Source organism: Sminthopsis crassicaudata, chromosome 6 (genome assembly GCF_048593235.1).
Source record: "Sminthopsis crassicaudata isolate SCR6 chromosome 6, ASM4859323v1, whole genome shotgun sequence".
Taxonomy (NCBI): domain Eukaryota; kingdom Metazoa; phylum Chordata; class Mammalia; order Dasyuromorphia; family Dasyuridae; genus Sminthopsis; species Sminthopsis crassicaudata.
In genome coordinates, this window is record NC_133622.1 from 192808028 (window position 1) to 192833864 (window position 25837).

The window sequence follows — 25837 nt, forward strand, 5'->3', positions numbered from 1 at the left end:
TGCAAATTAAGACAACTCTGAGATACCACTACACACCTGTCAGATTGGCTAAGATGACAGGAACAAATAAGGATGAATGTTAGAGGGGATGTGGGAAAACTGGGACACTAATACATTGTTGGTGGAGTTGTGAAAGAATCCAACCATTCTGGAGAGCAATCTGGAACTATGCCCAAAAAGTTATCAAACTGTGCATACCCTTTGATCCAGCATTGCTGCTATTGGGCTTATATCCCAAGGAAATACTGAGGAGGGGAAAGGGACCTGTATGTGCCAAAATGTTTGTGGCAGCTCTTTTCGTAGAGGCTAGAAACTGGAAGATGAATGGATGTCCATCAATTGGAGAATGGTTGGGTAAATTATGGTATATGAAGGTTATGGACTATTATTGTTCTGTAAGAAATGACCAACAGGAGGAATACAGAGAGGCCTGGAGAGACTTAGATCAACTGATGCTGAGTGAAATGAATAGAACCAGAAGATCGCTGTACACTTCAATACTGTATGAAGATGTATTCTGATGGAAGTGGATATCTTCAACATGAAGATCCAACTCACTTCCAGTTGATCAATGATGGACAGAAACAACTACACCCAGAGAAGGAACACTGGGAATTGAATGTAAACTGTTAGCACTACTGTCTATCTACCCAGGTTACTTATACCTTCGGAATCTAATACTTAATGTGCAACAAGAAAATGGGATTTACACACATATATTGTATCTAGGTTATATTGTAACATATGTAAAATGCATGGGATTTCCTGTCATCAAGGGGAGGGAGTAGAAGGAGGGAGGGGATAATTTGGAAAAATGAATACAAGGGATAAAGTTATAAAAAAAAAATTACTCCTGCATATATACTGTCAAAAATTTATAAATAAAATTTAAAAAAAAAGAATAAAAAAAACAAAAACAGAAAATAAATACAAACAAAACCAAAAAAAAAAAAAAGAGAGAATTTATTACTTTCTTATATTCCTCAAGTATATTTGTTAGTACTTAGATATTCAATAATTACTTGGTGATTACGTATCTGGTGATCTCTTCAGGAGTAATTCTGAGTCAGCTATGTTTCATTTACCCCATCATTAACAGAATCTCTTAACATAAGAGTTAGCAGGGATAGTAGATCCACTATTCAGAATATTTTAGAGGTCAACTCCTCCCCTCATGCAAGTAAAGTTGTTGAAACAGGACCTAAAAAGTTGTGACTTGCTTAAGATCCAAGAGCCCACAAGTGAGAGAGCCCAGAGCTGAGCACCCACATCTTATGATTCCATGTTTGCTGTTCCCTCAGTGCCCAATACTGCTTCATGGAATCTAGAATAGTGATCTAGCACATGCAGATTCTTGCCATGTCATCAGCCCTCAGCTGTCTGTCCTAGAGCAAAGATACCACTCTTCCAAACATATCACAACCAAATCAGATGATGTATAAATGATTGTGGAAGGCATGGTCACAGGATTTAACTTTCCTCCCTCTACATCCCTCCTCAGCAAATATTCCTCAATTCAGTTTTAAGTAGATTAATACATTAAAGTTGTTCTTCATTCCCCAAGCCACTTTCTGGTCTGTGTAGAAATGTAGCAAGGAAGGGAAGCCATGGAATATGTTTTGATTTCTGTGGGATAGCAAATTATTAGGACTATCCTCAAAGCATTTTAATTCTTAGGCTCCTTTGTAGAAAGAGCTATCTAAAATGTCTTATTTATCTTTCATTTCGTTTTTCTGGGTTGTAACTTTACTTGTTCCATTTTCTTTAAATGGGTGACTAGATTTTTCATCTACTTTCTCTCATGCAAATATAGGTATTTGTGATCCATTTTAATTGAACTTATTCTGTTTACAGTGTATGGGAATAATTTTTATTCTCATACATGAAACAGAGAGGACAAATTGGTTTCTTCTATTGGAGATGGTAAGATTAAAAACAGAATTATTAAGACATTATTTAAAACAAAAAAAGTAGCCATAATCTTTCTTGGTGTGTTTTTTTCTCCAACGATTGGTGGTAATGCTTTCCTCTTTGGAGATTATTTTACAAGATGCTGCTTCTTTAGACTTGAAAACAAGGATATATCCAGTAGGTGATGCATTGTGTCTTGCATATTTAAGGAGGCCCTGAAAATTTGTGACCTTCTTAAGTATCTCTTCTCTCCAATGTTCTTTTGAGGAGCTAAGGGACTTTCTTTTGAACATAGTAGTGTATTCCTCTTCATGTAGGCTGTGATCTAGGTCATGGCTTTCCCCAGACATTGTGGATCTTCCCCAGTTAAGGACCTTGAGAAATTTCCTAATACTGTACAATCTACTTGTTCTTGAATTAATATAGTCCTATTTTCTTCTCTATTTAAACTATAATTATTTCTTAGAACAGTAAGGCCCCTTAAAATAAGAGAGAGTTTATTTTTATATTTAGGTAGTTGGTGTGTTTTTGTTTGTTTGTTTGTTTGTTTTCATATTTAGAAGGAAGCTAAGTTGCTCAGTTGCTAGAGTTTTAGATGTGGAGCCAAGAAGACCTGAGCTCAAATATGGCTTCAGGTTCTTGCTAGCAGTGTGACTTCTGGGCAGGTTACTATATACAAATAAGCTTTCTTTCAGTTTTCTCTCCTGTACAATGGACTATCATAGTACTTAGCTCCCAGGGTTATAAATATAACCAGATTATATTTGTAAAATACTTTGTAAACTTTAAAGTGCTATATAGAATCTATATTTTAAGTAAAAAAATCATGTCTAAAAAGATGACTAAAGATATCATTTTTCTTTTTTTTTTTAATTTACCTTTGCAGATAACTTCAATGTGACAAACATTTGTTTAGATTTTGCTATGCATGAGGCATTGGGGTTATAAAGATAAAAACTGGAACTATCTCCTTTTATTCAAGAAACTCATTCTTTGGGGAGGAAACAGTGATTACAAGATAAGCTAATAAAAGTAATTTCAGGATTGGGAGGGAAATAAAACGAGGGCTTTTAGAAAGTGAGTATTTTCTTTAGTTTTATAAATAACCTCTGTGTGGACATGTGAATTTTCCTATATGTTAATTCAGTAACAGGCCTTTTTGAATTTTATTGTTCCATTTTTCCTCTGTAATTTTTTCATTCAGTAAATAAAAATTTATTAAGAGCCTATCATATGCCTGGCACTGGGCTGCCTACGGGGGATACAAAGAAAGGCACAAGACAGTCCCTGTTTTCAAGGAGCTTGTAATCCAGTGGGGGAGACAAAGTACAAACTACATACAAACAAGCTATAAATGGCAGGAGGAAGACCCTAGAATTAAGAGGGATTGACAAAGGTTATTTGTAAAAGGTGAGATTTAGACTTGAAAGTTGAGGAGAGGTAGTTAGATGGTACAGTGGATAGAGCCACCAGCCCTGAAGTCAGAAGGATCTGAGTTCACATCCGGCCTCAGACACTTAATATTTCCTAGCTGTGTGATCCTGGGCAAGTCACTTAACCCCAATTGCCTCAGGAAAAAAAAAGAAAAAGAAAAAGTTAAGGAGGCTGGGGACAGGGACCCAAATGAGGAGAGAAAATCCCAATCCCCTGTTAAAATGTGTGCCTGGTAGATGAGTGTCTTGTCAATAGAACAAGGGTACCAGTGATTTGGGAGAAGAGGGGAGGTAATGGGGATAATGGGTTATAAATAAGAAGATTGGAAAGGTAGGGGGGACCAAGTTAGGAAAAATTTTTAACTTCATTTTAATTATATTTGTTTTCTGTTATTTTTGGATAATTCCCTTTTAAGGGTTTTTGTCATTTGCAGATAACTAACATTTGGCCAAATTTTCTAGGTACATAGGACCTTATAATTAGAGCAAAAGAATCTTAGAGATCATTTAGTATAAAAATTCTTTATCTGTGATATACTTATATTTCAAAGAATTTATATTAAATTTATTTATATAAAATATTTCAAAGAATTTATGAACATGATTGGGGAAATTATATTTTTATTTCACTACAATTAGTTTCCTTTGAAATCAAATATATCTTATGCATTTACAAACATTATTCTGGGATAGCCAAAGAGAAAAAAGGCACAAAAATATTTAAGAACTTTTTAACTGTGGTCCAAACCCCACCTGTTTACAGATGTGAAAACTGAGACCTTGAAAAGGTAATTCAAAGACCAGAGAGCTGAGATTCTCTCCTAGTTTTCTGACTCCAAACTTGGTATACTTTCCACTGTAATTAGAATCTAGGACTTCCAGTGTTCAGGACATCATTTTGATTTCTTTGGGAGTCATTTGGTTTCTCTTTTGCTCAATGGTCAGAGTTACAACTAAACAGTAGTTATGACTTGAACCATGATCCTAAGACTGTGGGTTTTAGAATTGAAAAAAAACATGATAGATGATCTTGGCTGAGGCTTCTTAAATTTTTTCTACTCACAAATCCTTTTCACCTGAGAAATTTTTATCCAACTTCAGATATAAATAATAGAAAATAGGTATACAAATCAAACATTTACTGACAAAAAAATCATAATTTCATGATTCCCCTATTCAGTTACAAGATGGGTCACAACCCATAGCTTAAGAAGCTTTGATCTAGTCACCTAGAACAAAACAGGCCCAGGAAAAGGAAGAGATTTACATTGACAGATCTAGATGACCTTGGTTTGCTCATTTCTGAGGTAACTGGAAGAGGGAGCACTCGTACCTAGTAAAAGATCATCCCATTAGAAAAATGATTCTCCAGACTTCTATGCTAAAGGCATGTAGGTGCTAAACTAATATGCCTTTAGATTTATTTATTCTTTTTGATTAATGTTGTCACAATGTGGTCATGGTTTTGTGTACAAATAGGTAGTTATGGCCTTTGCTCTGGGAAAAAAAAACAAACAAACTTAAAATTCAAAGAGAAAGGAATATTTGAATATAAATTAGACTAAATCTTGATTTTCCAGAAAAACATAAAAACTCATCTGGAAAGGCTTCATCTGAAGACAAGTCTTGAGTTTGGAAAGGGTTTGGCAAGAAGGGTTGTTAGCAGGGTTTGTGGTGTTTAAAAATTATTGCTGGAATATCTGAAATTCTCAATAAAAATTCCAGGAAGCCTAATAGCTTTCTGGGCAGCATGTGTGGATTTAAGGGAAAAGAAAAAAAAAAATGTTTCTTCTGGGAAAAACCCCAATATGCCAAGAACTGAATCTTCTTACTAAGATGTCAACAAGTAGACTAGGGTACTATGGAACTTGCTCCATTTTCTTCATATTTTGTCTGCTTTCCCATGAGACAAAGAAAGAGTTGACTTAGAAACCTAACGTTGTTATTAGACTTATTCAAGATTTCAACTTTAATTTGATCCTTTCTGCCTTAGCACTCCATGCAATTTGCATACATATTGGAAAACTCTCTCCCAAGATACTAGCTGTGAATGAAAGGTTGAGTTTGAACCTGGATTAATACAACTGTCCTATTTATGAGCAGTGGGGTATCCAAAACAATAGTATGTGATTCTCTTTTGTGCAACCCAGGCTTCTTTGAATTCTGTACTGGAATATTCTATCATCTTAACTCTGCTGTACAAATAGTAGGACTATGGCCCTTTGAGTTAATGATACTTTAAAATATTGGGAGTCATAGAATTGTGTCAAAAATATTTATTTCATGCATTTCTGCCTCATATCTTTTATAACTAGAGTTACAGTCCTTCCTGTTGACCAAATTTTTTTTTCACATGTGCTTAGACCCTACTACATTATCATTTGTCTAAAGAATTAATTTGATTATCTGTGAATAAAATTTCATTCTGGTGGCTTAATTTGGCACTATTCTTCATTATATCTGAGCAGTGTAGAAGGCTAGCTAACTCTGCCTCATATTAGCTACTTAGATTCTGCCTTTTTCATATGATTGTAAGAAGAAACAAGATTCTCAAATCCCAAGATTCTAGTTGGTTTCTAATTCTCAGCCTAAGTGTCTATATAGACACTTCAAAAGGGAGATGATGTAATAGCAAATGATTTAGAGGCTGAATCACCTCACTTCCTCTTTTTTTTTTTCCTTTGCATATTTTAATTTCTTAATATATGTTCATTATGTTGCATATATGTTCATAGGGAAAAAAATTAGAGTGGTAAAATTGGAGAGGAGAAATATCTCAACTGTAAATAATCCACCTCATTGAATTGTTCTTAATACTTTATTTGGATTTCTTCTTTGTTCTTATAATATTCTTTGTTTTAAAGTTATTTGTACATAGATAGCCTCTATATTAATTCAGGCATTTATCACCTTTTCCTTGGAATGTTATAATAGCTTTGTAACAAATCCTACCCTTTACAGTGTTAATGTTCCTATGTTACTTCCCTGTTCAGAATCCCTTTAAGTAGATACATATTTTCCAAAGAATAAAATATATACTTAGTCTAACATGTAAGATCCCTTCACCTCCACACCAAATCTGGCTTTCAACTAAACTCCCTACTTGTATTTTATTCTAATCCCCCTCAAGGGCTTTAATCTGACTAAACTAAACTATCCTACTGCTGTTCCTTAATGTCATCATACTCTTTTCCTTCCACCCTGCTTTTGTGATGGCTAAATTCTAATTCTAGATTATGGTCCCTCTTCATTCATGCCTCTTGAAATCCTTTGCCTTCAGGATCTTTCTCGGTACCTCATTTTTCACAGAGCCATCCCTGATAGAGTATTTAATTCCTCCTAAGATTTTAACAATCTGGAACTTTCCTTTGATTTTTCCACATTCTTGTGTCATACTTATTTTTGTGTGTGTATATATATATATATATATATATATATATATATATATATATATATATATATATATATATATACATATTCTTGTGTCATACTTATTTGTGTGTATATATATATATATATATACACATTCTTGTGTCATACTTATTTATGTGTATATATATATATATATATACACATTCTTGTGTCATACTTATTTGTGTGTGTGTGTGTGTATATATATATATATATATATATATATATATATATATATATATGCATAGATATTTGATTGAAACTCCTTGGGAATACTGACAATGTTGTCCGGCATCTTTATATCTGTAGCAAGTGGTGAGTAAAGCAACATTTAATAATACTAATTAATAATAACTTGATACTTTGCCTCCCCTGTCCTGTCTTTTTTGTCTTATCTGGAAAGTCATCCTTTTTTCTTTTGAAGACACTGGTCACTGAGTGCTTGAACTCATTTAACAAACATATTAGCCAAGTAGCTAGCAGGCTAAAACTTTGTTGATTTTAGTATTCCTGGCTGCCAAATTCAAGATAACTTGAAACAGCTCACCAACATGAATGTGTTTGAGGGCCTGAAGAAGGAAGGATATTTTTAAGGACTCTCAGGAAGTTTGCTAGCTAAAACTAAAATATTTTAAAATTTGAACTGTGGAAAATATGAATTTTAGGTTTCACATTAAGGTGTGTTTTCATTTTAAATCTTGGCATCTCCTAGCCAGTTGAAATTTATGTGGTAGCAAGAATGCCTATTAGGTTTTAAAATAACATTTTGGATGGAAAACCTCCCTCCGAATCATATCATTCAATTTTTTTTAAAGCAGATGGCTTCATGGAGAATTATAGTTGTGATGGAATATGATGCTAAAATTGATGAGTCAGTTAAATGAAGAAATCAAAGCTAAGTTTGAAAATTAATGAACGCCATTGTGCATATTTGTATAACATTAATTCAGAGTGGTTGTTAACTTAGAGAAATTTTTCAGAGAATCTAGGTGAGGTGAGATTTAACCAAAAGACCAAGTCAACTTTAAAAGTTTTCCTTTGGTAACAAAAATTTGAACATGCTATTTGATTGTGATTATTATTATTATGGCTATTAATGTATTGAGCAGTAGCAATAATGTATTGGCAGCTTAACAGACATGATTTCTGTGCTTAGAAGATCTTTTGTCTTTTGTCTTGAAGACCTAGAGTAGAATTGAACTTAAAAGGTCATTTATCTTTTGTACCTTTGAACTGGAAATTTCATAGTCCAGATCTGTGACATTACAAACAAGTGAGTCATTAAATATTTATTAACCACTCAACATGTGCCAGACATTGTATTTAGCACTAGGAATGCAAAGAAGGTCAAAAGACAGGCCCTGATCTCAAGTAGCTGACAGTCTAATGCATTACCTCCCAGCTGTTTAACCTCAGCAGGGGTCAACTGGTTTCTCACCTTCACCAGGTCTTCGGAGTCTTGGCTCTGATTATCTCAGTCAGAGAGCTACCTCTTTAGAGGTTCCACCACAGAGCACCTGAGTCACTCAAGTATGTGGCAACTCTTTACATTCTAACTCTTTACATAGTGTTCCCTAATGTACCCTCTAGCTTTCCCTCCAGCGTTCTTCCTTCCCTTCTGGAGTTACCCTCGAGTTCCCTTGAGTTCCCTTGAGTTCCCTTGAGTTCCCTTGAGTTCCCTTGAGTTCCCTTGGAGTTCTCCTGGAGTTCCCCTTCCTCCACCTTCTGCAACCTCCTTTTTATAATCCCCTGGTCACATGACCGAGAGTGCATGAGTTTGAGCATGATCCTCAAGAGCTAGGAGGCTTTTCCTCATTATGAGGTATACTCAATACCTTTATGCCCAGTTATCAGGCTCAGGCAGAATAAGCCTCCGAGTTCCTCTTATACTCTGCCCTTGAGATCTGCCCCTGACTGTAACAACTCCCTTTTCTTGTTTAGCGGGGACCACTTAGGGGAATCATAGTACTTTTCAAATGTGTTACCATACCCTTTATGAGTTGTATTACAATTTTAATGATACAAGGCAATACTAATATAAGTCTTAGTAGGTGTCGATCTTTGGTACAATTAAGACCATGTCCAAACACTGCTAGCCAGGGGGTATATGGATAATCATTACAATTCTAGGATATCTGCAAGTTGTAATAAAGGCATTAGTACTCCCTAAAGTCTTCCTTAACTTCCACATATCATAATGACTCACACCCCAAGGTTTTTATCCAGAGGATGTGCCTGTACAATTCAACCCATGTGGCATAGAATATAATGATATATTAAGGCTCGTAGGATGTTCAAGATTATACACTATATGAAGTCCTGAAGAAAAATTCCAAAGGAGGTGGTTTGACTTACCTGATGTATGCTTCTGCCTCTTTCTCTCAAGATGTCTTACTATTTAATTCTTTCATTTTCTACTTTATAATGTCAGGACAGCTTCCCAGCTGTGTGACCCTGGGCAAGTCACTTAACCCCAGCCCGGGGGAGGGGGGGGGAATAATAATATCAGGACAGTTTTTCTTTTTTTTTTTTTTTTTTCCCTTTTTTCTGAGGCTGGGGTTAAGTGACTTGCCCAGGGTCACACAGCTAGGAAGTGTTAAGTGTCTGAGACCAGATTTGAACTCGGGTCCTCCTGAATTCAAGGCTGGTGCTCTATCCACTGCGCCACCTAGCGGCCCCAGGACAGTTTTTCTTGATAATTTCTTGAAAGAACTTTTTTTGAGCATTATCTTCAGGTAGACCAATAATTTTTTAATTATCTCTCCTAGATATAATTTCCAGGTCAGTTGTTTTTCCAATGAGATATTTCACATTTTTTCTGTTTTTTTTTCTATTTTTTAATTTTATTTTATTGTATTTTGATTTCTCAAAAAATCATTAGCTTTCATTTGCTTAATTTTTAAGAAATTGTTTTCTTCAGTGAGCTTTTGTACCTCCTTTCTTTCCCAATCAACCAATTTTGCTTGTTTTTTAAGGCATTCTTCTCCTCACTGGTTTTTTGTATTTCCTCTTGCACCAATCTCAATTATTTTCCTAATTTTTCTTTTATCTCTGTTACTTGATTTTAAAATTCCCTTTTGAGCTCTTCTGTGGCCTGAGTCCAATTCTTATTTTTCTTGGAGGATTTGGGTATAGGAACTTTGATTTTGTTATCATGTTAAGTGTGTGTTTTGATCTTGTCACCATAATAACCTTCAATGGTCAAAAACTTTTTCTGTTGGTCTGTTCATTTTCCTAACCTATTACTTGGGCTTTTAGCTCTTTGTTAAAGTAGGATTCTGTTTCCATGGTAGAGGGTGCCCTGTCCCAAACTTTAGGGGTTTTGTGTAGCTGTTTTCAGCGATCATTCCAGGGATCTAACCCCAAGCACACTTTTATGCCCTGGAACTTTTAGGAGTATCCTCACCCCATTGTAGCTGAAAGATCTAGTGTGCTAAAGCAACTGTCCTGCTTTGATGACTCTGGAGGCCAGGGCTGGGGCTGTGCTGACATGGCCTGTGCTGCGACTGCACTCCGGACTCTCACCCCATTCCACAGACTCTCTCTACTGACCTCCCCAATCCTCCCTGGTGTCCCCAAGCCAAGAGGTCCAGAAGCCTCCACCATTGCTACTAATTCAGAGATCCTGCCTTGCTGATGCTGGGACTGGGGCTGGAGCTGTGCTGGTGCAGCTTGCCTTGGGATTTCATACTGGGCACCCAACCTGCTTTCACAGACCTTCTCTGTGGACTTTCCAACTCCTCTTTGGTGTCTCTGGGCTGAGAGGTCTGGAAGCCTCTAGCATTGCTGCTCACTGATTCTGGGGCCAGGATGGGGTCCCAGTTTAGGGACTGCTAGCTGGACTCCCACCTGGATGTTATAGATCTTTTCTTCTGACCTTCTAAGTTGCCTTTAGATGCAAAATGTTCTATTTCATCTTTTTGGGTATTCTGGTACTCTAAAATTTGCTTAGAGTTATTATTTAAAGGAATTTGGAGCAATTTAGGGAAGAGTTTAGGTGAGTTCCTGCCTTAACTCTGCCCTCTTGACTCCCAATGTCTTATTATTTCAGCTAAGCTGGCAAGTCTGTCCCATTGGTGATCATTGGTTAGTGGTAAAGATTGTGGGTCCCTTCTCCACTGGGTTTGCTCTTCTGGAAGATGGCTGAGATAAGCTACACTAAAAGAAAGGCTAGTGGTCTTGGGGAAAGCTCTATATAGGGGATGCTATTATAATTGAGGCACTTGGACTTGTCTAATAGTAGTTTAGTGGCAATTAGTGTTTGTGATGATAGGGTGAAAAGGCTTCTTCTGAACATTTGTCCCCCTTCCTGTGGCTGGAAGGGGCCAAGATGGAAGCAGGCTTTTCCTCAAAATGGTACTTCATTTCCTGGACTATTTTGGAATGCCTTTACTAGGGTCTGAGAAAAGTGGTGGTTGATGTATTAGCTGTGGGGTTTCTGTTAGATTAGTGTTAGAGTAATTATTTTTCTTTTTCTTTTACATCACTGTTGCTTCTCACTGACTCCTACCATCCCATAGATACTCTTATAGAGATTTCTTTCGGTTAATAATTTCACTTATTCTAGGTACTTTGATATGTTTGTGCAAACATTTTCAATTTTATGTAATTAAAGGTATATATTTTAACTTACATAATCACATTTATACTGTTTAGTTAAGAATTCTCCTCATATCTATTCTATAAGGATATCTAAAATATCTGAATATTATTATGAAAATGGTTTTGTCTTCATGGATCCTCTGAATGGGTCTTAGGGATTCCAGAGGTCCTCAGACCACACTTTAAGAATCATTAACTTAGGAAACCCTCAGTCTCGTAGTTGGTGATTTGAATTTATTGATCACGTGGCTACCATGTTTGCTTATTTCTAGTTCTGTCTTATCTAGCCTTTTCCATTTATCAGCTTTGTTATTTTTAAGCCATTATGTTATAGTTTGTGTAATATTGCATTGTCATATAGTTTGAGACTAGGCATAAGGTTGCCTTCTTTCTTACCTTCCTTTTTTTTTTTTTTCCCATCATTTCAGTTAGTGTTCTTGATCTTTTATTCCTATGTATGCATTTTTAAATTATTTTGTCTAGTTCTATAAAATCATTCCTTGATAATTTTTTTTACTTCTTTTTTTTATATATATATTTTTATAATATTATCCCTTGTATTCATTTTTCCAAATTATCCCCTCCCTCCCTCTACTCCCTCCTCCCAATGACAGGCAATCCCATACATTTTACATGTGTTACAATATAACCTAGATACAATACATGTGTGTAAATACCATTTTCTTGTTGCACAATAAGCATTAGATTCCGAAGGTACATGTAACCTGGGCAGACAGATATTAGTGCTAACAATTTACATTTACTTCCCAGTGTTTCTTCTCTGGGTGTAGCTACCTCTGTCCATCGTTGATCAACTGGAAGTGAGTTGGCTCTTCTTTATGTTGAAGATTTCCACTTCCATCAGAATATATCCTCATACAGTATTGTTGTTGAAGTGTACAGTGATCTTCTGGTTCTGCTCATTTCACTCAGCATCAGTTGATGTAAGTCTCTCCAAGCCTCTCTGTATTCCTCCTGCTGGTCATTTCTTACAGAGCAATAATATTCCATAACCTTCATATACCATAATTTACCCAACCATTCTCCAACTGATGGACATCCATTCATCTTCCAGTTTCTAGCTACAACAAAAAGAGCTGCCACAAACATTTTGGCACATACAGGTCCCTTTCCACTCTTTAGTATTTCTTTGGGATATAAGCCCAGTAGTAGTACTGCTGGGTCAAAGGGTATGCACAGCCCGATAACTTTTTGGGCATAGTTCCAAATTGCTCTCTCTCAGAATGGCTGGATTCTTTCACAACTCCATCAGCAATGTATTAGTGTCCCAGTTTTCCCACATCCCCTCCAACATTCATCATTATTTGTTCCTGTCATCTTAGCCAATCTGACAGGTGTGTAGTGGTATCTCAGAGTTGTCTTAATTTGCATTTCCTGATCAGTAGTGATTTGGAACACTCTTTCATATGAGTGGATATAGTTTCAATTTCTTCATCTGAGAATTGTCTGTTCATATCCTTTGACCATTTATCAATTGGAGAATGGTTCGGTTTCTTATAAATTAGGGTCAGTTCTCTATATATTTTGGAAATGAGACCTTTGTCAGAACTTTTGCTTTTAAAAATATTTTCCCAATTTGTTACTTCCCTTCTAATCTTGTTTGCATTAGTTTTGTTTGTACAGAAACTTTTTAGTTTGATGTAATCAAAATCTTCTATTTTGTGATCAATAATGATCTCTAGTTCTCCTGTGGTCATAAATTCCTTCCTCCTCCACAAGTCTGAGAGGTAGACTATCCTCTGTTCCTCTAATCTATTTATTATCTCACTCTTTATGCCTAAATCATGGACCCATTTTGATCTTATCTTGGTATATGGTGTTAAGTGTGGATCCATATCTAATTTCTGCCATATTAATTTCCAGTTTTCCCAACAGTTTTTTCCAAATAATGAATTTTTGTCCCTAATGTTGGTATCTTTGGGTTTGTCAAAGATTAGATTGCTATAGATGTACCCTTTTTTGTCCTTTGTATCTAATCTGTTCCACTGATCTACCGGTCTATTTCTTAGCCAATACCAAATGGTTTTGGTGACTGCTGCTATATAATATAGCTTTAGATCAGGTACATTTAGACCACCTTCCTCTGAGTTTTTTTTCATTAGTTCCCTTGCAATTCTCGACCTTTTATTCTTCCATATGAATTTTGTTGTTATTTTTTCTAGGTCATTGAAATAGTTTCTTGGGAGTCTGATTGGTATAGCACTAAATAAATAGATTAGTTTGGGGAGTATTGTCATCTTTATTATATTCGCTCGGCCTATCCAAGAGCATTGAATGTCTTTCCAATTATTTAAATCTGACTTTATTTTTGTGGCAAGTGTTTTGTAATTTTTCTCATATAATTCCTGACTTTTCTTTGGTAGATGGATTCCCAAATACTTTATACTCTCAACATTTGTTTGGAATGGAATTTCTCTTTGTATCTCTTGCTGTTGCATTTTGTTAGTGATATATAAAAATGCTGAGGATTTCTGTGGATTTATTTTGTATCCTGCCACTTTGCTGAAATTTTGAATTATTTCTAATAGCTTTTTAGCAGAGTCTTTGGGGTTCTCTAAGTATACCATCATGTCATCTGCAAAGAGTGATAGTTTGATTTCCTCATTTCCTACTCTAATTCCTTGAATCTCTTTCTCGGCTCTTATTGCCGAGCTAGCGTTTCTAGTACTATATTGAATAGTAATGGTGATAGTGGGCAACCTTGTTTCACTCCTGATCTTACTGGGAAAGGTTGCAGTTTATTTCTATTGCATATTATGCTTACTGACGGTCTTAAATATATGCTCCTGATTATTCTAAGGAATAGTCCATTTATTCCTATACTCTCAAGAGTTTTTAGTAGGAATGGATGTTGGATTTTGTCAAATGCTTTTTCTGCACATTCCTTGATAATTTGATAAGGCACTAAATCTGTAAGTTTACTTTGGCAATATCTTTTTTATTATATTAGCTTAGTCCAAGGATGAACAAAAGATTATATCTGCAATTATTTATTTTCAATTATTTTGTGAAAAAGTTATAATTGTAGTTTATGTAGGTCCTTATAATTTGACTCCCAGATTTTTGGTGTATTTTTTAGTTATTTTGAGTGGAATTTCTTTTTCTGTCTTCTCTGACAGCTTTTATTAAAAATTTACAGAAAGACTAATGATTTTTCCTGTTTTATATTATATTCTGCTTTTTAATGATCTTTCACCTTTCTGTTCTATTAGATTTTAGGTTTCCACTACGTATAATTTGAGTGCACTAGTTAGATATACATTTGCTGTGACATAAGACCCAGTGTTATTAGCTGTTAACATTTCCAGTAGTTATAGGATCAGTAGTCCTTTTGAAATTCTGTGTCAATAATTATTTGATCCATTTTTAACTTTTCAAAAGACAAAGTGAACCTAAAAAATACACTATTATCAATCTTCACGTGCCCCTCCCCCCAAAAAATACAACCTTCACCAGCCTCTCAGTGCCACAAACAGAAACATCAGAATTTGAAGTATTCTGTGATGCTGGGAAACATGTTTTAAAAGTGTGTGTGTGTGTGTGTGTGTGTGTGTGTGTGTGTGTGTGTGTGTGTGTGTGTGTGTGTGTGTGTAAAGTTATAAGAATATTGTAAAGGAGAAAGGGAAAGACGTCCAAAATCAAACTCATAATCTTTCCCTAAAACCTATCCTTCTTATGGCCATTTGAAAAGATGCCCTAAATTCCCTATTAATTAGAAAAATGAAAATTAAAACAACTCTAAGGTATTATCTTATACCTATCAGATTGATTAATATGATAGATTAATATAACAGACATTACTGTGATATCTCCTTTGAGAGGAGATGTGTGAAAATTGAGATACTTAATGTATTAGTTGGTGGAATTGGGAACTGATCCAACCATTCTGTAGAGAAATTTGGAACTGCCCAAATTGCCATCAAATTATGCATACCCTTTGATCCAGCAATACCACTACATTAGGTCTGTATCCAAAGATATCATATAAGGGGGGGGAGGAATAGTTACAACAGTTCTTTTTATGGTAGCAAAAAAAGGAAATTGAGATGTCCATTTAGTGAGGAATGACTGAATAAGTTGTGGTACATGAATGTGTTGTGCTATTAAAAAATGATGAGCAAACATTTCAGAAAAACCTTGAAAGACTTAATATGAATTGAGGCTAGTGAAGTGAGTAGAATTAAGAGAAAATTCTGCAACTATATCATCAATTATGGTTGACTTGGCTCTTCTCAGCAATACAATGATTCAAGGCAATTCCAAAAAATTCATGATGGAACATGATGGAGTCTGAATGTAAATCAAAGCATATACTTTCATTTTCTTTATTTTTTGTTATCTTTTGCAAACTGTTTCTTCTTTTACAATATGACTAATGTGGAAATAATAAGGAAGGGAGGAAGGAATCCTACCTTTCTACCTCATCCACTGTATCAACTGCCAGTTCCTGATCATTCATTCTCTGTTCAGTCTCTTTTCCATCATTCCCTTTTCTATTCCTGTTGCTACTATCTTACAAATTTCTCATGTGCCCTATTCATTTCAATTCAATGACTATCAATTAAAAGCTTGCTACACATAGGGCATTGTGGCAAGTACACAAAGTTGTAGAAAACTCGTCCTATCTGTGACCGAGTTTACAATCAAGTAAGGATATGTAATGTTCCTACAAATAAACATGGCATAAAATTAGCTCTGATGAGGGCAAAATGGGCTTCTTTTGTTGTAATGTACTTTAAAAAAAAAAATCTAGAGTGAATAAAATCTAACCCTGAATCACTTTTTAGCTTCAGGGATTAGGGAAAGTTCATGGAGAAAGTGACAGCTGAGTTAAACTTTAAGAAAGAGAAGGATTTAAGCAGTCAGTATGTGCTAGGATTGAGATTGCTTTATGGAAATATAGGAAGGGAGAAGATGACCTAGCCAGTGAACAACTTCTGCCAATGCCCATGATAAAAAAGTTATAATGGGAGTAAATGGTTAAAGGGGAACATATCAATACTTTACAAGAGAGGATCTGGTTTTGGAAGATGCTCAGATCTAATTGCTTTTGTTTTAATTTTGGTTGGTTTATTTTGATAGTGTGAATGTGTGTGTGTTTTATTTAAAACAAATGGCATAGCTCTGTTGTCAGTAGTACCTTTATCCTTTAGGGCTGATTGAGAGACATCTGTAGAATTTAATATTATCTCACTGAGAGCTATTTCATTAAGGTGTCATATAATGGGAAAAACTCTGGTCTCATTCAAAAATCTTGGTTCTAGAAACAGCTTAGCCAAGAAGCTTACTTTCTAACCTTAAATCACTTTCCCTTTCCTGGGCCTCTATTTTCCCAAATTAGGTGACAGGAGTTTGGCTAGGACATATCTTACCTTCCAATTTCCACAACATGATTCAGAGAATTCCTGCTTCAGTGACATCCCAGACTATCTTGCTGATCTAGAATATTATAAAATGTCATACCAGGAAGAATTCTTAGGGATTATCTTAATCCAACTTCATTATACACAAGCTGAAACTTAAATCCAAAAGAAATTTGCTGAAATTTATATAGCTAGAATAAGAGTAAAGCTAAGATGTGAAACTAAATTTTCTGTTTTAAAATCCAGTATTTATTCTTCTATACCATTACTACACTATATCACCATATTCTACTACACAGAAGTAAATTGTCCAAGATCTTATAGTTTAAAAGTAGAGCTAAGGCTAGATTCCATGTTATTATGCTTTCAGAAACAATTCTGGCTATTTAATGAATAAAATTACATGGAGTCCCAGGTTTTTATTGTGAAGAATGTCTGCTTTTATGCTTTTAAAAGAGTATGAGTTGTTTGTGTGTGTGTGTGTTTTGTTTTTAAGTATCATTCCTACTAAAGTATTGCCTCATCTTACACATACATGGAGCATATATCCTCAGGATGTCCAATAGCTGTTCGTTTAAATTTTTTCCAAAGTGTAAGACAACAGAAAGTTAATAGCCACAGAATGGACTATTCTGGATACCAACACAGAGCTGTGTGAGCTTATGGTTTCAGTTTTAGGTTAGAGCTGAATATAGCATAAGACATAAGAGGTCTAGAATGTTAGAACAAACAATGACTTTTTAGATCTTCTACTCGTTATCTGTTTTGTGTTTGTGTTCCAATGATTCATTGGAATACTGGTGGACCCAGTAGATTCCTTCTCAGAACTATATTTAAGTAAATCAAAATAAAATATGTAGGATTGATGGAAACCTGTAAGGGGCCTTTAAATGGGCTGCGCCACAGCGCATCGGGAGATTGAGGCCCGGAAGTAATTTCTGTGGATATTAGGACTGCCCTTGGGCGGGATCCTGGCCATATTGAGATAGCTTCGTAATGGGTGACTCTCTCGCTGATTGGCTGTGTGTGTGACCTCACAGGCCCTATGTAAGCCCACTGCAAGCAACAGTCGCTCTCTTTTTAACCTGGCGTTCTTCACCCTGGCTTCCCAGCCTGGGTGGCCAAGCCAAGATGGATAGCCAAAAGAGGTAAGGGTTTTGGTAGTGAACACATGGGTCTTCTGACCAGGTGTTCACTAGGGAACCAACAAGTCAGGGCATCAGTTAGGGCATTATGTGAGTAGGTATAATAAAGGCTTTTAAGATTACATGTGGCTGTTCTTGAGTGCGCTACCGGTTATTAAACTATAGATTCAAGAGATTGTGGCCAGAGACCTTAGAAGGCCTCAGAGGAGGCGAGCCGGGTAGAGTTCACACTGCAAAGGACAGTGGTCAAAGGTACTCTGGTGGGTCTAGGACAGACTAGTAATTGTAACTGCCAGGAGAGCATGTTACAGAAACCAGTTACATTAAAGTTAACAAAATACCACTTAAAAAATAAACTTAAAAAAAAAAAACAACTTAAAACCCAGGTTAAGAATATTTAGTCTACCATCTATATTTTCCTGATAAAGATATTGAGGGTCAGGGAACTTATTCAAGAACATACAGTTCTTGTATATGTAACTGAGACTGAACTAAAATATCAATTTATGGACTTCCCTCCAATCCCATGTCCTTTTCACCGTATAATCTCTTAAAAATGCCATCATAGTGACTGACATACATATTGTACATGCTCAATAAATATTGAAAGAATATATCCCTTTTTATTTTTTAAAAAGCTATAACCGATGACATGATGGTATACTTAGAGAACCCCAAAGACTCTGCTAAAAAGCTACTAGAAATAATTCAAAATTTCAGCAAAGTGGCAGGATACAAAATAAATCCACATAAATCCTCGGCATTTTTATATATCACTAACAAAATGCAACAGCAAGAGATACAAAGAGAAATTCCATTCCAAACAAATGTTGAGAGTATAAAATATTTGGGAATCCATCTACCAAAGAAAAGTCAGGAATTATATGAGAAAAATTACAAAACACTTGCCACAAAAATAAAGTCAGATTTAAATAATTGGAAAGACATTCAGTGCTCTTGGATAGGCCGAGCGAATATAATAAAGATGACAATACTCCCCAAACTAATCTATTTATTTAGTGCTATACCAATCAGACTCCCAAGAAACTATTTTAATGACCTAGAAAAAATAACAACAAAATTCATATGGAAGAATAAAAGGTCGAGAATTGCAAGGGAACTAATGAAAAAAAACTCAGAGGAAGGTGGTCTAAGTGTACCTGATCTAAAGCTATATTATATAGCAGCAGTCACCAAAACCATTTGGTATTGGCTACGAAATAGACCGGTAGATCAGTGGAACAGATTAGATACAAAGGACAAAAAAGGATACATCTATAGCAATCTAATCTTTGACAAACCCAAAGATTCCAACATTAGGGATAAAAATTCATTATTCGGAAAAAACTGTTGGGAAAACTGGAAATTAGTATGGCAGAAATTAGATATGGATCCACACTTAACACCATATACCAAGATAAGATCAAAATGGGTCCATGATTTAGGCATAAAGAGGGAGATAATAAATAGATTAGAGGAACAGAGGATAATCTACCTCTCAGACTTGTGGAGAAGGAAGGAATTTATGACCAGAGGAGAACTAGAGATCATTATTGATCACAAAATAGAAGATTTTGATTACATCAAACTGAAAAGTTTCTGTACAAATAATACTAATGCAAACAAGATTAGAAGGGAAGTAACAAATTGGGAAAATATTTTTAAAAACAAAGGTTCTGACAAAGGTCTCATTTCCAAAATATATGAGAACTGACCCAAATTTATAAGAAACCGAACCATTCTCCAATTGATAAATGGTCAAAGGATATGAACAGACAATTCTCAGAGGAAGAAATTGAAACTATATCCACTCATATGAAAGAGTGTTCCAAATCACTACTGATCAGAGAAATGCAAATTAAGACCACTCTGAGATACCACTACACACCTGTCAGATTGGCTAAGATGACAGGAACAAATAATGATGAATGTTGGAGGGGATGTGGGGAAACTGGGACACTAATACATTGCTGGTGGAGTTGTGAAAGAATCCAGCCATTCTGGAGAGCAATCTGGAATTATGCCCAAAAAGTTATCAAACTGTGCATACCCTTTGACCCAGCAGCGCTACTACTGGGATTATATCCCAAAGAAATACTAAAGAGCGGAAAGAGACATATATGTGCCAAAATGTTTGTGGCAGCTCTTTTTGTTGTAGCTAGAAACTGGAGGATGAATGGATGTCCATCAGTTGGAGAATGGTTGGGTAAATTGTGGTATATGAAGGTTATGGAATATTATTGCTCGGTAAGAAATGACCAGCAGGAGGAATATAGAGAGGCCTGGAGAGACTTAAATCAACTGATGCTGAGTGAAATGAGCAGAACCAGAAGATCACTGTACACTTCAACAATAATACTGTATGAGGATGTATTCTGATGGAAGTGGAAATCTTCAACATAAAGAAGATCCAACTCACTTCCAGTTGATCAATGATGGACAGAGGTAGCTGCACCCAGAGAAGAAACACTGGGAGGGGAATGAAAATTGTTAGCACTAATATCTGTCTGCCCAGGTTGCATGTACCTTCGGATTCTAATGTTTATTGTGCAACAAGAAAGTGATATTCGCACACATGTATTGTACCTAGACTATATTGTAACACATGTAAAATGTATGGTATTGCCTGTCGTCGGGGGGGAGGGAATAGAGGGAGGGGGGGTAAATTGGAAAAATGAATACAAGGGATAATATTATAATATATATATATATATATATAATAAAAAAAAAAAAAAAAATAAAAAGCTATAACCATATTTTTAGAGCTATTTCTATTAACTTCCATTCTTTAACACGATACTATTTCCAGAGTACTTTCATTATAACTAATGTAATGACTAAGAAGTCATTACCTGCTATTACTAAGAAATCTAAGATTAAGACTAAGAAGGAAAGTAGCTGTTAGACAAAATCTTTGTTTTTGTTTCTTGCATCGCTTTCATAATATGCAAATGTTAACAATTTTTTGTCATTTTGCAAAATTGATAATTTCTCATATCACTACTTTAAGAAACTGGAACTGTTGATAGTAACTGCTTGTCTAAGTTTCTAGGTTACAGGAATGCTTAGAGTCAAAGAGAGTGATCTGGGGAGGGGGGGGGCTTCCTGGAAGAGGAAGACTGAACTGGCATTTGAAAAAACTAGGAAAACATATGAACTGTTAGTGGTGGAAACATGATGGGGTCTTCTGGGGAGTGGGAGAGATTGAAGCACTGAAGTCTGACCAAAGTAATAAGATATATGTAAAGGTACAAAATTGGCATCAATATATTTCATTGAGGAGGTGTTGGAATCATTTGGATATAGGTCTTGAGTATGAGAGTCAGAAGAAATTTGTGATGAGGGAATCATTTACTTATAGATATCCTTGAAATACCACATTGAGGGGTTTAGATTTTGTAATGGGGTATGTAGGGAGCTATATATAGTAGGTTGTTTTGCAGGCTTAGAACAGAAGGCAGTTATTTGGGGTAGCAACTAAATAGAATTAAAAAACTTTGAAAACTTTAAATAGAATTTAAAAACTTTGAAACATTAACTTATTTTTCCCTAAAAACATCTTTTCTTCAATTTTGATGTTAGTTTGTTTTTGTTCAGAGGTGAGTAAGAATGGTAATGCTGAGCTGACCCTATTTGCATTACCCTTTCTAGAAGAGTAATATACATTGTTTGTTTTTCCTTTGCAGATTGCATTCTCTCAGCACAGCAACTTTATGGACCTGGTACAGTTCTTTGTGACCTTTTTCAGGTACTTGTATTTCTGAATACTAAAACATTCTGCTGTTTGGATGTTGGGTAATTGGGGTTCTTAAAGAGAATGGCTTTAATTAAGAAAAGAATAATTACCCTTTATTTCCATGGCAGGTGGTTCTTAATGTATAGAGTAGGTATGTTCTTGGAAAATTGGATGTTTTGAGCTGGGATTTAAAGGAGACAAAAATAAATCCAACCCAATTTGAAAACTGCTTGCTCTCCTTTATAAAGGAAGGAGCTTTTTGGAATGTGAATAACTTCCTTGAAGATACCTATAGAAAAATGGTTTGTAAATTTTGTTTGTGTCTCAGTTTTTCATAACTTGAAAGAGCCCACCTGCTCTAAATTTTGAATGATTAGGATATTTCTTCAGTTGAAGGGAAAGTATTCCCACTTTTAATAACATAAATGTGCATATATTTCAAGGTGATCTTTAAAATGCAAAATCTGAGAACATTTGCAGTTTCTCTAATTCAGAGAAATCAAGTTTTCTAATTATCAGCAACCTCTCTTAACAGAAGTCAAGCAGAGTCAGGGAAGTCCAATGTAAGACTAAGAGACCCTGACACTGAAAGTCTTTTCATTCTCTTTTTATTTATGTATGTGTATTTCTTTATACATGTGTGCGTGTGTGTTTACTCATAAATAAAATACATTAAAATTCATACAAAATGAGTCACACAAAAATTATTACTTGCACTTTCTGAAGATCTAAGGCTTGTTAGACTATCAAAAGGGAAATTATTTTTCTGGATTAAATGGTTTTGGGAGTTTATTCAGGACTTTACTTCCTCTAAAGATGCCCATTAAATGGGACAGAAGATTGGACAGAGAAATCAAACCTCAGTAACAAGTTTTGAGTTAGAAGGAGTATTGCATACTCTCACTACTTGAACTCCAAGAAAAAATTAGTACAATTCAGTTTGCTCTTTCTTTCCTTGACTACTTCTTTGTCAGCAGATGGTATAGTTCCTTTTGTAATCTAGGCAGCTAGGCATCACAGTAGATAAGAATTGGACCTGGAATTAGGAATACCTAAATTCCGATCTAATCTAGGATTCTTTAACTAGATGTGTGACCCTGGTCAACTCACCTAACATGATTGCTTTAGTTTCCTCATCTCAGAAATGGAGATAACAACAGTATCCATATTTCCAGATTGTTGTAAGGATCATATATTTGTAAAGTGCTCAGCACAATGCCTGACACACAGTAGGCACCATATAAATGCCTATTACCTTCTCCCTTAAGTTCTTAAAGAGTTTTACTTAAGCTTAATTGGTGTAGTAGTTTATAACTTCCATATCCCAAAGATAGTTTCATTGTGTATTGTTTGTATAGCATTGTCTGTACCTTCTTATATACCAACTTTAAGATATTGAATTTTTGCCAAAGTGGAAAAGGATTACGCTAAACTTAAAGCATGCTTTTAAAATCATTTTGACTTCCATTCCATTCCTTAAGGCTCATGTAATCATCAATACTTATTTCTCCTCACAACATTCTTCCAAAAGATCCCATGTTGACTGAGCATTCTCCATTTTTGGTCCCTTGTTTTTCTTCCCTGTACAAGTACCTTGCACTCTAATTTGTTAGCTCTTTCTTCCCATCTTATCCATATTCTACTTCTTTTTTAAAATTTATTAAAGCTTTTTATTTACAAAACATATGCATGGGTAATTTTTCAGCATCGGCCCTTGTAAAACCTTCTGTTCCTCCCTTTCCCCCCACTCCCTCCCCTAGATGACATATAATCCAATATATATTAAACATTATCCTACTTTCTTTTGAAATTTTGTAACTGTGTATGGTACTAAAAGTTTCAATTAAGCTAGAATACCAGAATTAGGACTTTATTCATTCAGTCAATAAATATTTATTAAGAAATTAGTATGTGTTACACATTATGTTATGTGTGAAGATAAAGATGCAAAATTTAAATAATATGCAGTTCTTACTCTCCTGGACCTTAAGGTGTGAATTTGTTAGACTTGGTCTCAAAATGCAGACCTCAGAGATCAGTGGGTAGAAGTCAAAGAGATAAATTTAGATACGCTATAAGGATTGGTCCTTAAAACATCTGTGTTTTCATAAATGTAAGTGGCTACTTAAATCCTACCTTTCCAAGGGGTTTTGACAGCTTAAGAACTGGTCTTTTAAAAAATGACAAGGCTGAAAAATTCATCACTCTATGACCATCCTTTAACTTTAACATAAAATTTTATATGACAAATGCTTTAGAGAGTGAGCAAAATAAAGTTTTATGATAAATTTGGGTGGGAAAGAAAGAAGTTAATATTGTGAGGTTATCAGGAAATACCTCATGGAAGATGTGACCTTTGAGTTCAGTTTTCAAAGATGGAAATTGCACAGGCAAGTAGAGAATATTCTATGTATAGGAAATAGCATGAGTAAATTCACAGAGAGAAAAACCAGAATATTTTCAGTGGGGATATAGAAACATTACAGTTTGAATGGGGCAGAACAATATCAGATAAATCTGACATTTATCTGCTATCAAAAAGTAGAATGGTACTAGGTTCTAGAGGGCCTTGAAAGACAAGCAAAGGAAATTGAATTTTCTTAGATAAACAGTAGTGAACTAGATACACAATAGTGAACTACACAGACTTGGTTATAGATAAAAAGAAATGAATGATGCAAAGACAAAAATCTGTTTGTAAGAATGATTCTTGCAAAATTAAAAATGGAGAAAGAATAGAGAGAAAATAAAGGCATGAAAGCATGGAAATATAGTAGTCCAACCTAGTAGTATTAAGAACCTATAAACAAAGTCAAAAGACTGAAGAAGGAAAAAAAAAAAAAAAAAAATATATATATATATATATATATATATATATATATATATATATATATACACACATATATAAATATATATCAAAAACAAATGGCTTAGAAAACAGATCAGTGAGAAAAAATTAAAGAATCATTGAACTATGCTGAATGCCATGACCAAAATAAGCATTCTGTTTCAAGAAATCATTAAAAGAAAATTCTCCAGCTCTCATAGAAGTCCCAAATGAAAATTTCAAAGAACATCTTAGCCAAAATTAGAGCTCACAGGTCAAAGAAAAAAAATACTGCAATTAACTAGAAAGAAAAATTCAAGTACCAAAAAGTGACAGTCAGGATCACATAGGATATAGTATCAACCACTTTGAAGGAGCTGAGACCTTGGAATATATTTTATAAGCAGAGTATGTGAACTTATAACCAAGAAAAACTTCCCAGAAAAACTGAGTATAATTGAAAGGTGGGTGGTAGGGGGAATGGATCTTTAATGAATTAGAGCACTTCCAAGTATTCCTGGTGAAACTTTGAAAGTCAAGCTCAAAGTTAAAACAAATAGAAAAAGATAAAACATAATCATAAAAGGATCAAACAAGTATAAATTACCTTCTGATATGAAGAGATGATACTTGTGCCCTTATGAAGTGTATTAGTGGTCATAGGAGTCTAATTAGCTAGAGGGCCTGAGAGTGGTTCTCTTATATCTTCTTGATCTTAGAAGAATAGGAAAAAAGGGGAAGAGGAATATGTTAAGGTTGTAGAGGGGAGAGAAAGGAAAGTTAGGAAATCCTTTATGGATGAATTAATGTGATGGCACCTGTGAATTCACACTATCATTCCATGACGAATAAACAGCTACTTCCTCCTCAGAGAGCTCAGATCTCTCTGATTCAGAACAAGATTGATTATAATTGCTTAGCTTTGAGTATTAAGTTATGTTTGCATTTATATTTTTCTGTGTGTTTTTTTACATTATATCTGTTTATTATATGTCTACATGTGATATAGATATTTCCTTTGGGAAATGGCTACTATGGAGATTTGTTATGTATTTTTATAACAGACATTTTTATTTTGTAACATTTATATTTTATATTATATTTATATTATATTCATATGTAATTTATTATATAATACATAATATAATATTTATATTTTATAACATTTTTATTTTTCTTTTCAACTGGAAAGAGTGAGGGTACGAGAGAAGACAGAATTTTGCTTGGTATCTGGAATTTTTCGAGGCAATTAGGAGATCTATTTTTCAATGAGTAACCCCAAAATGATTGCTTTGGATTGAGTTATAAATGAACTTCATACTGTATTCTTCCAAAATTTAGTAAATACTATCAAAGGAAATAAGTCATTTAATCATTGAAGTATTTGT

The 25837-nt window shown here is 34.8% G+C and overlaps 1 protein-coding gene across 2 annotated transcripts in view; it reads left to right on the top strand.

Annotated features, from left to right (window-relative positions):
- The window catches only part of ATRN (attractin), a 239148-nt gene that overhangs the window by 163093 nt on the left and 50218 nt on the right, over positions 1 to 25837 (top strand). For both annotated transcript variants that reach the window (XM_074274223.1, XM_074274222.1), the window contains exon 25: positions 21573 to 21634. In XM_074274223.1, the coding sequence (XP_074130324.1) occupies positions 21573 to 21634 (62 nt within the window). The remainder of the gene's footprint in view (positions 1 to 21572; positions 21635 to 25837) is intronic.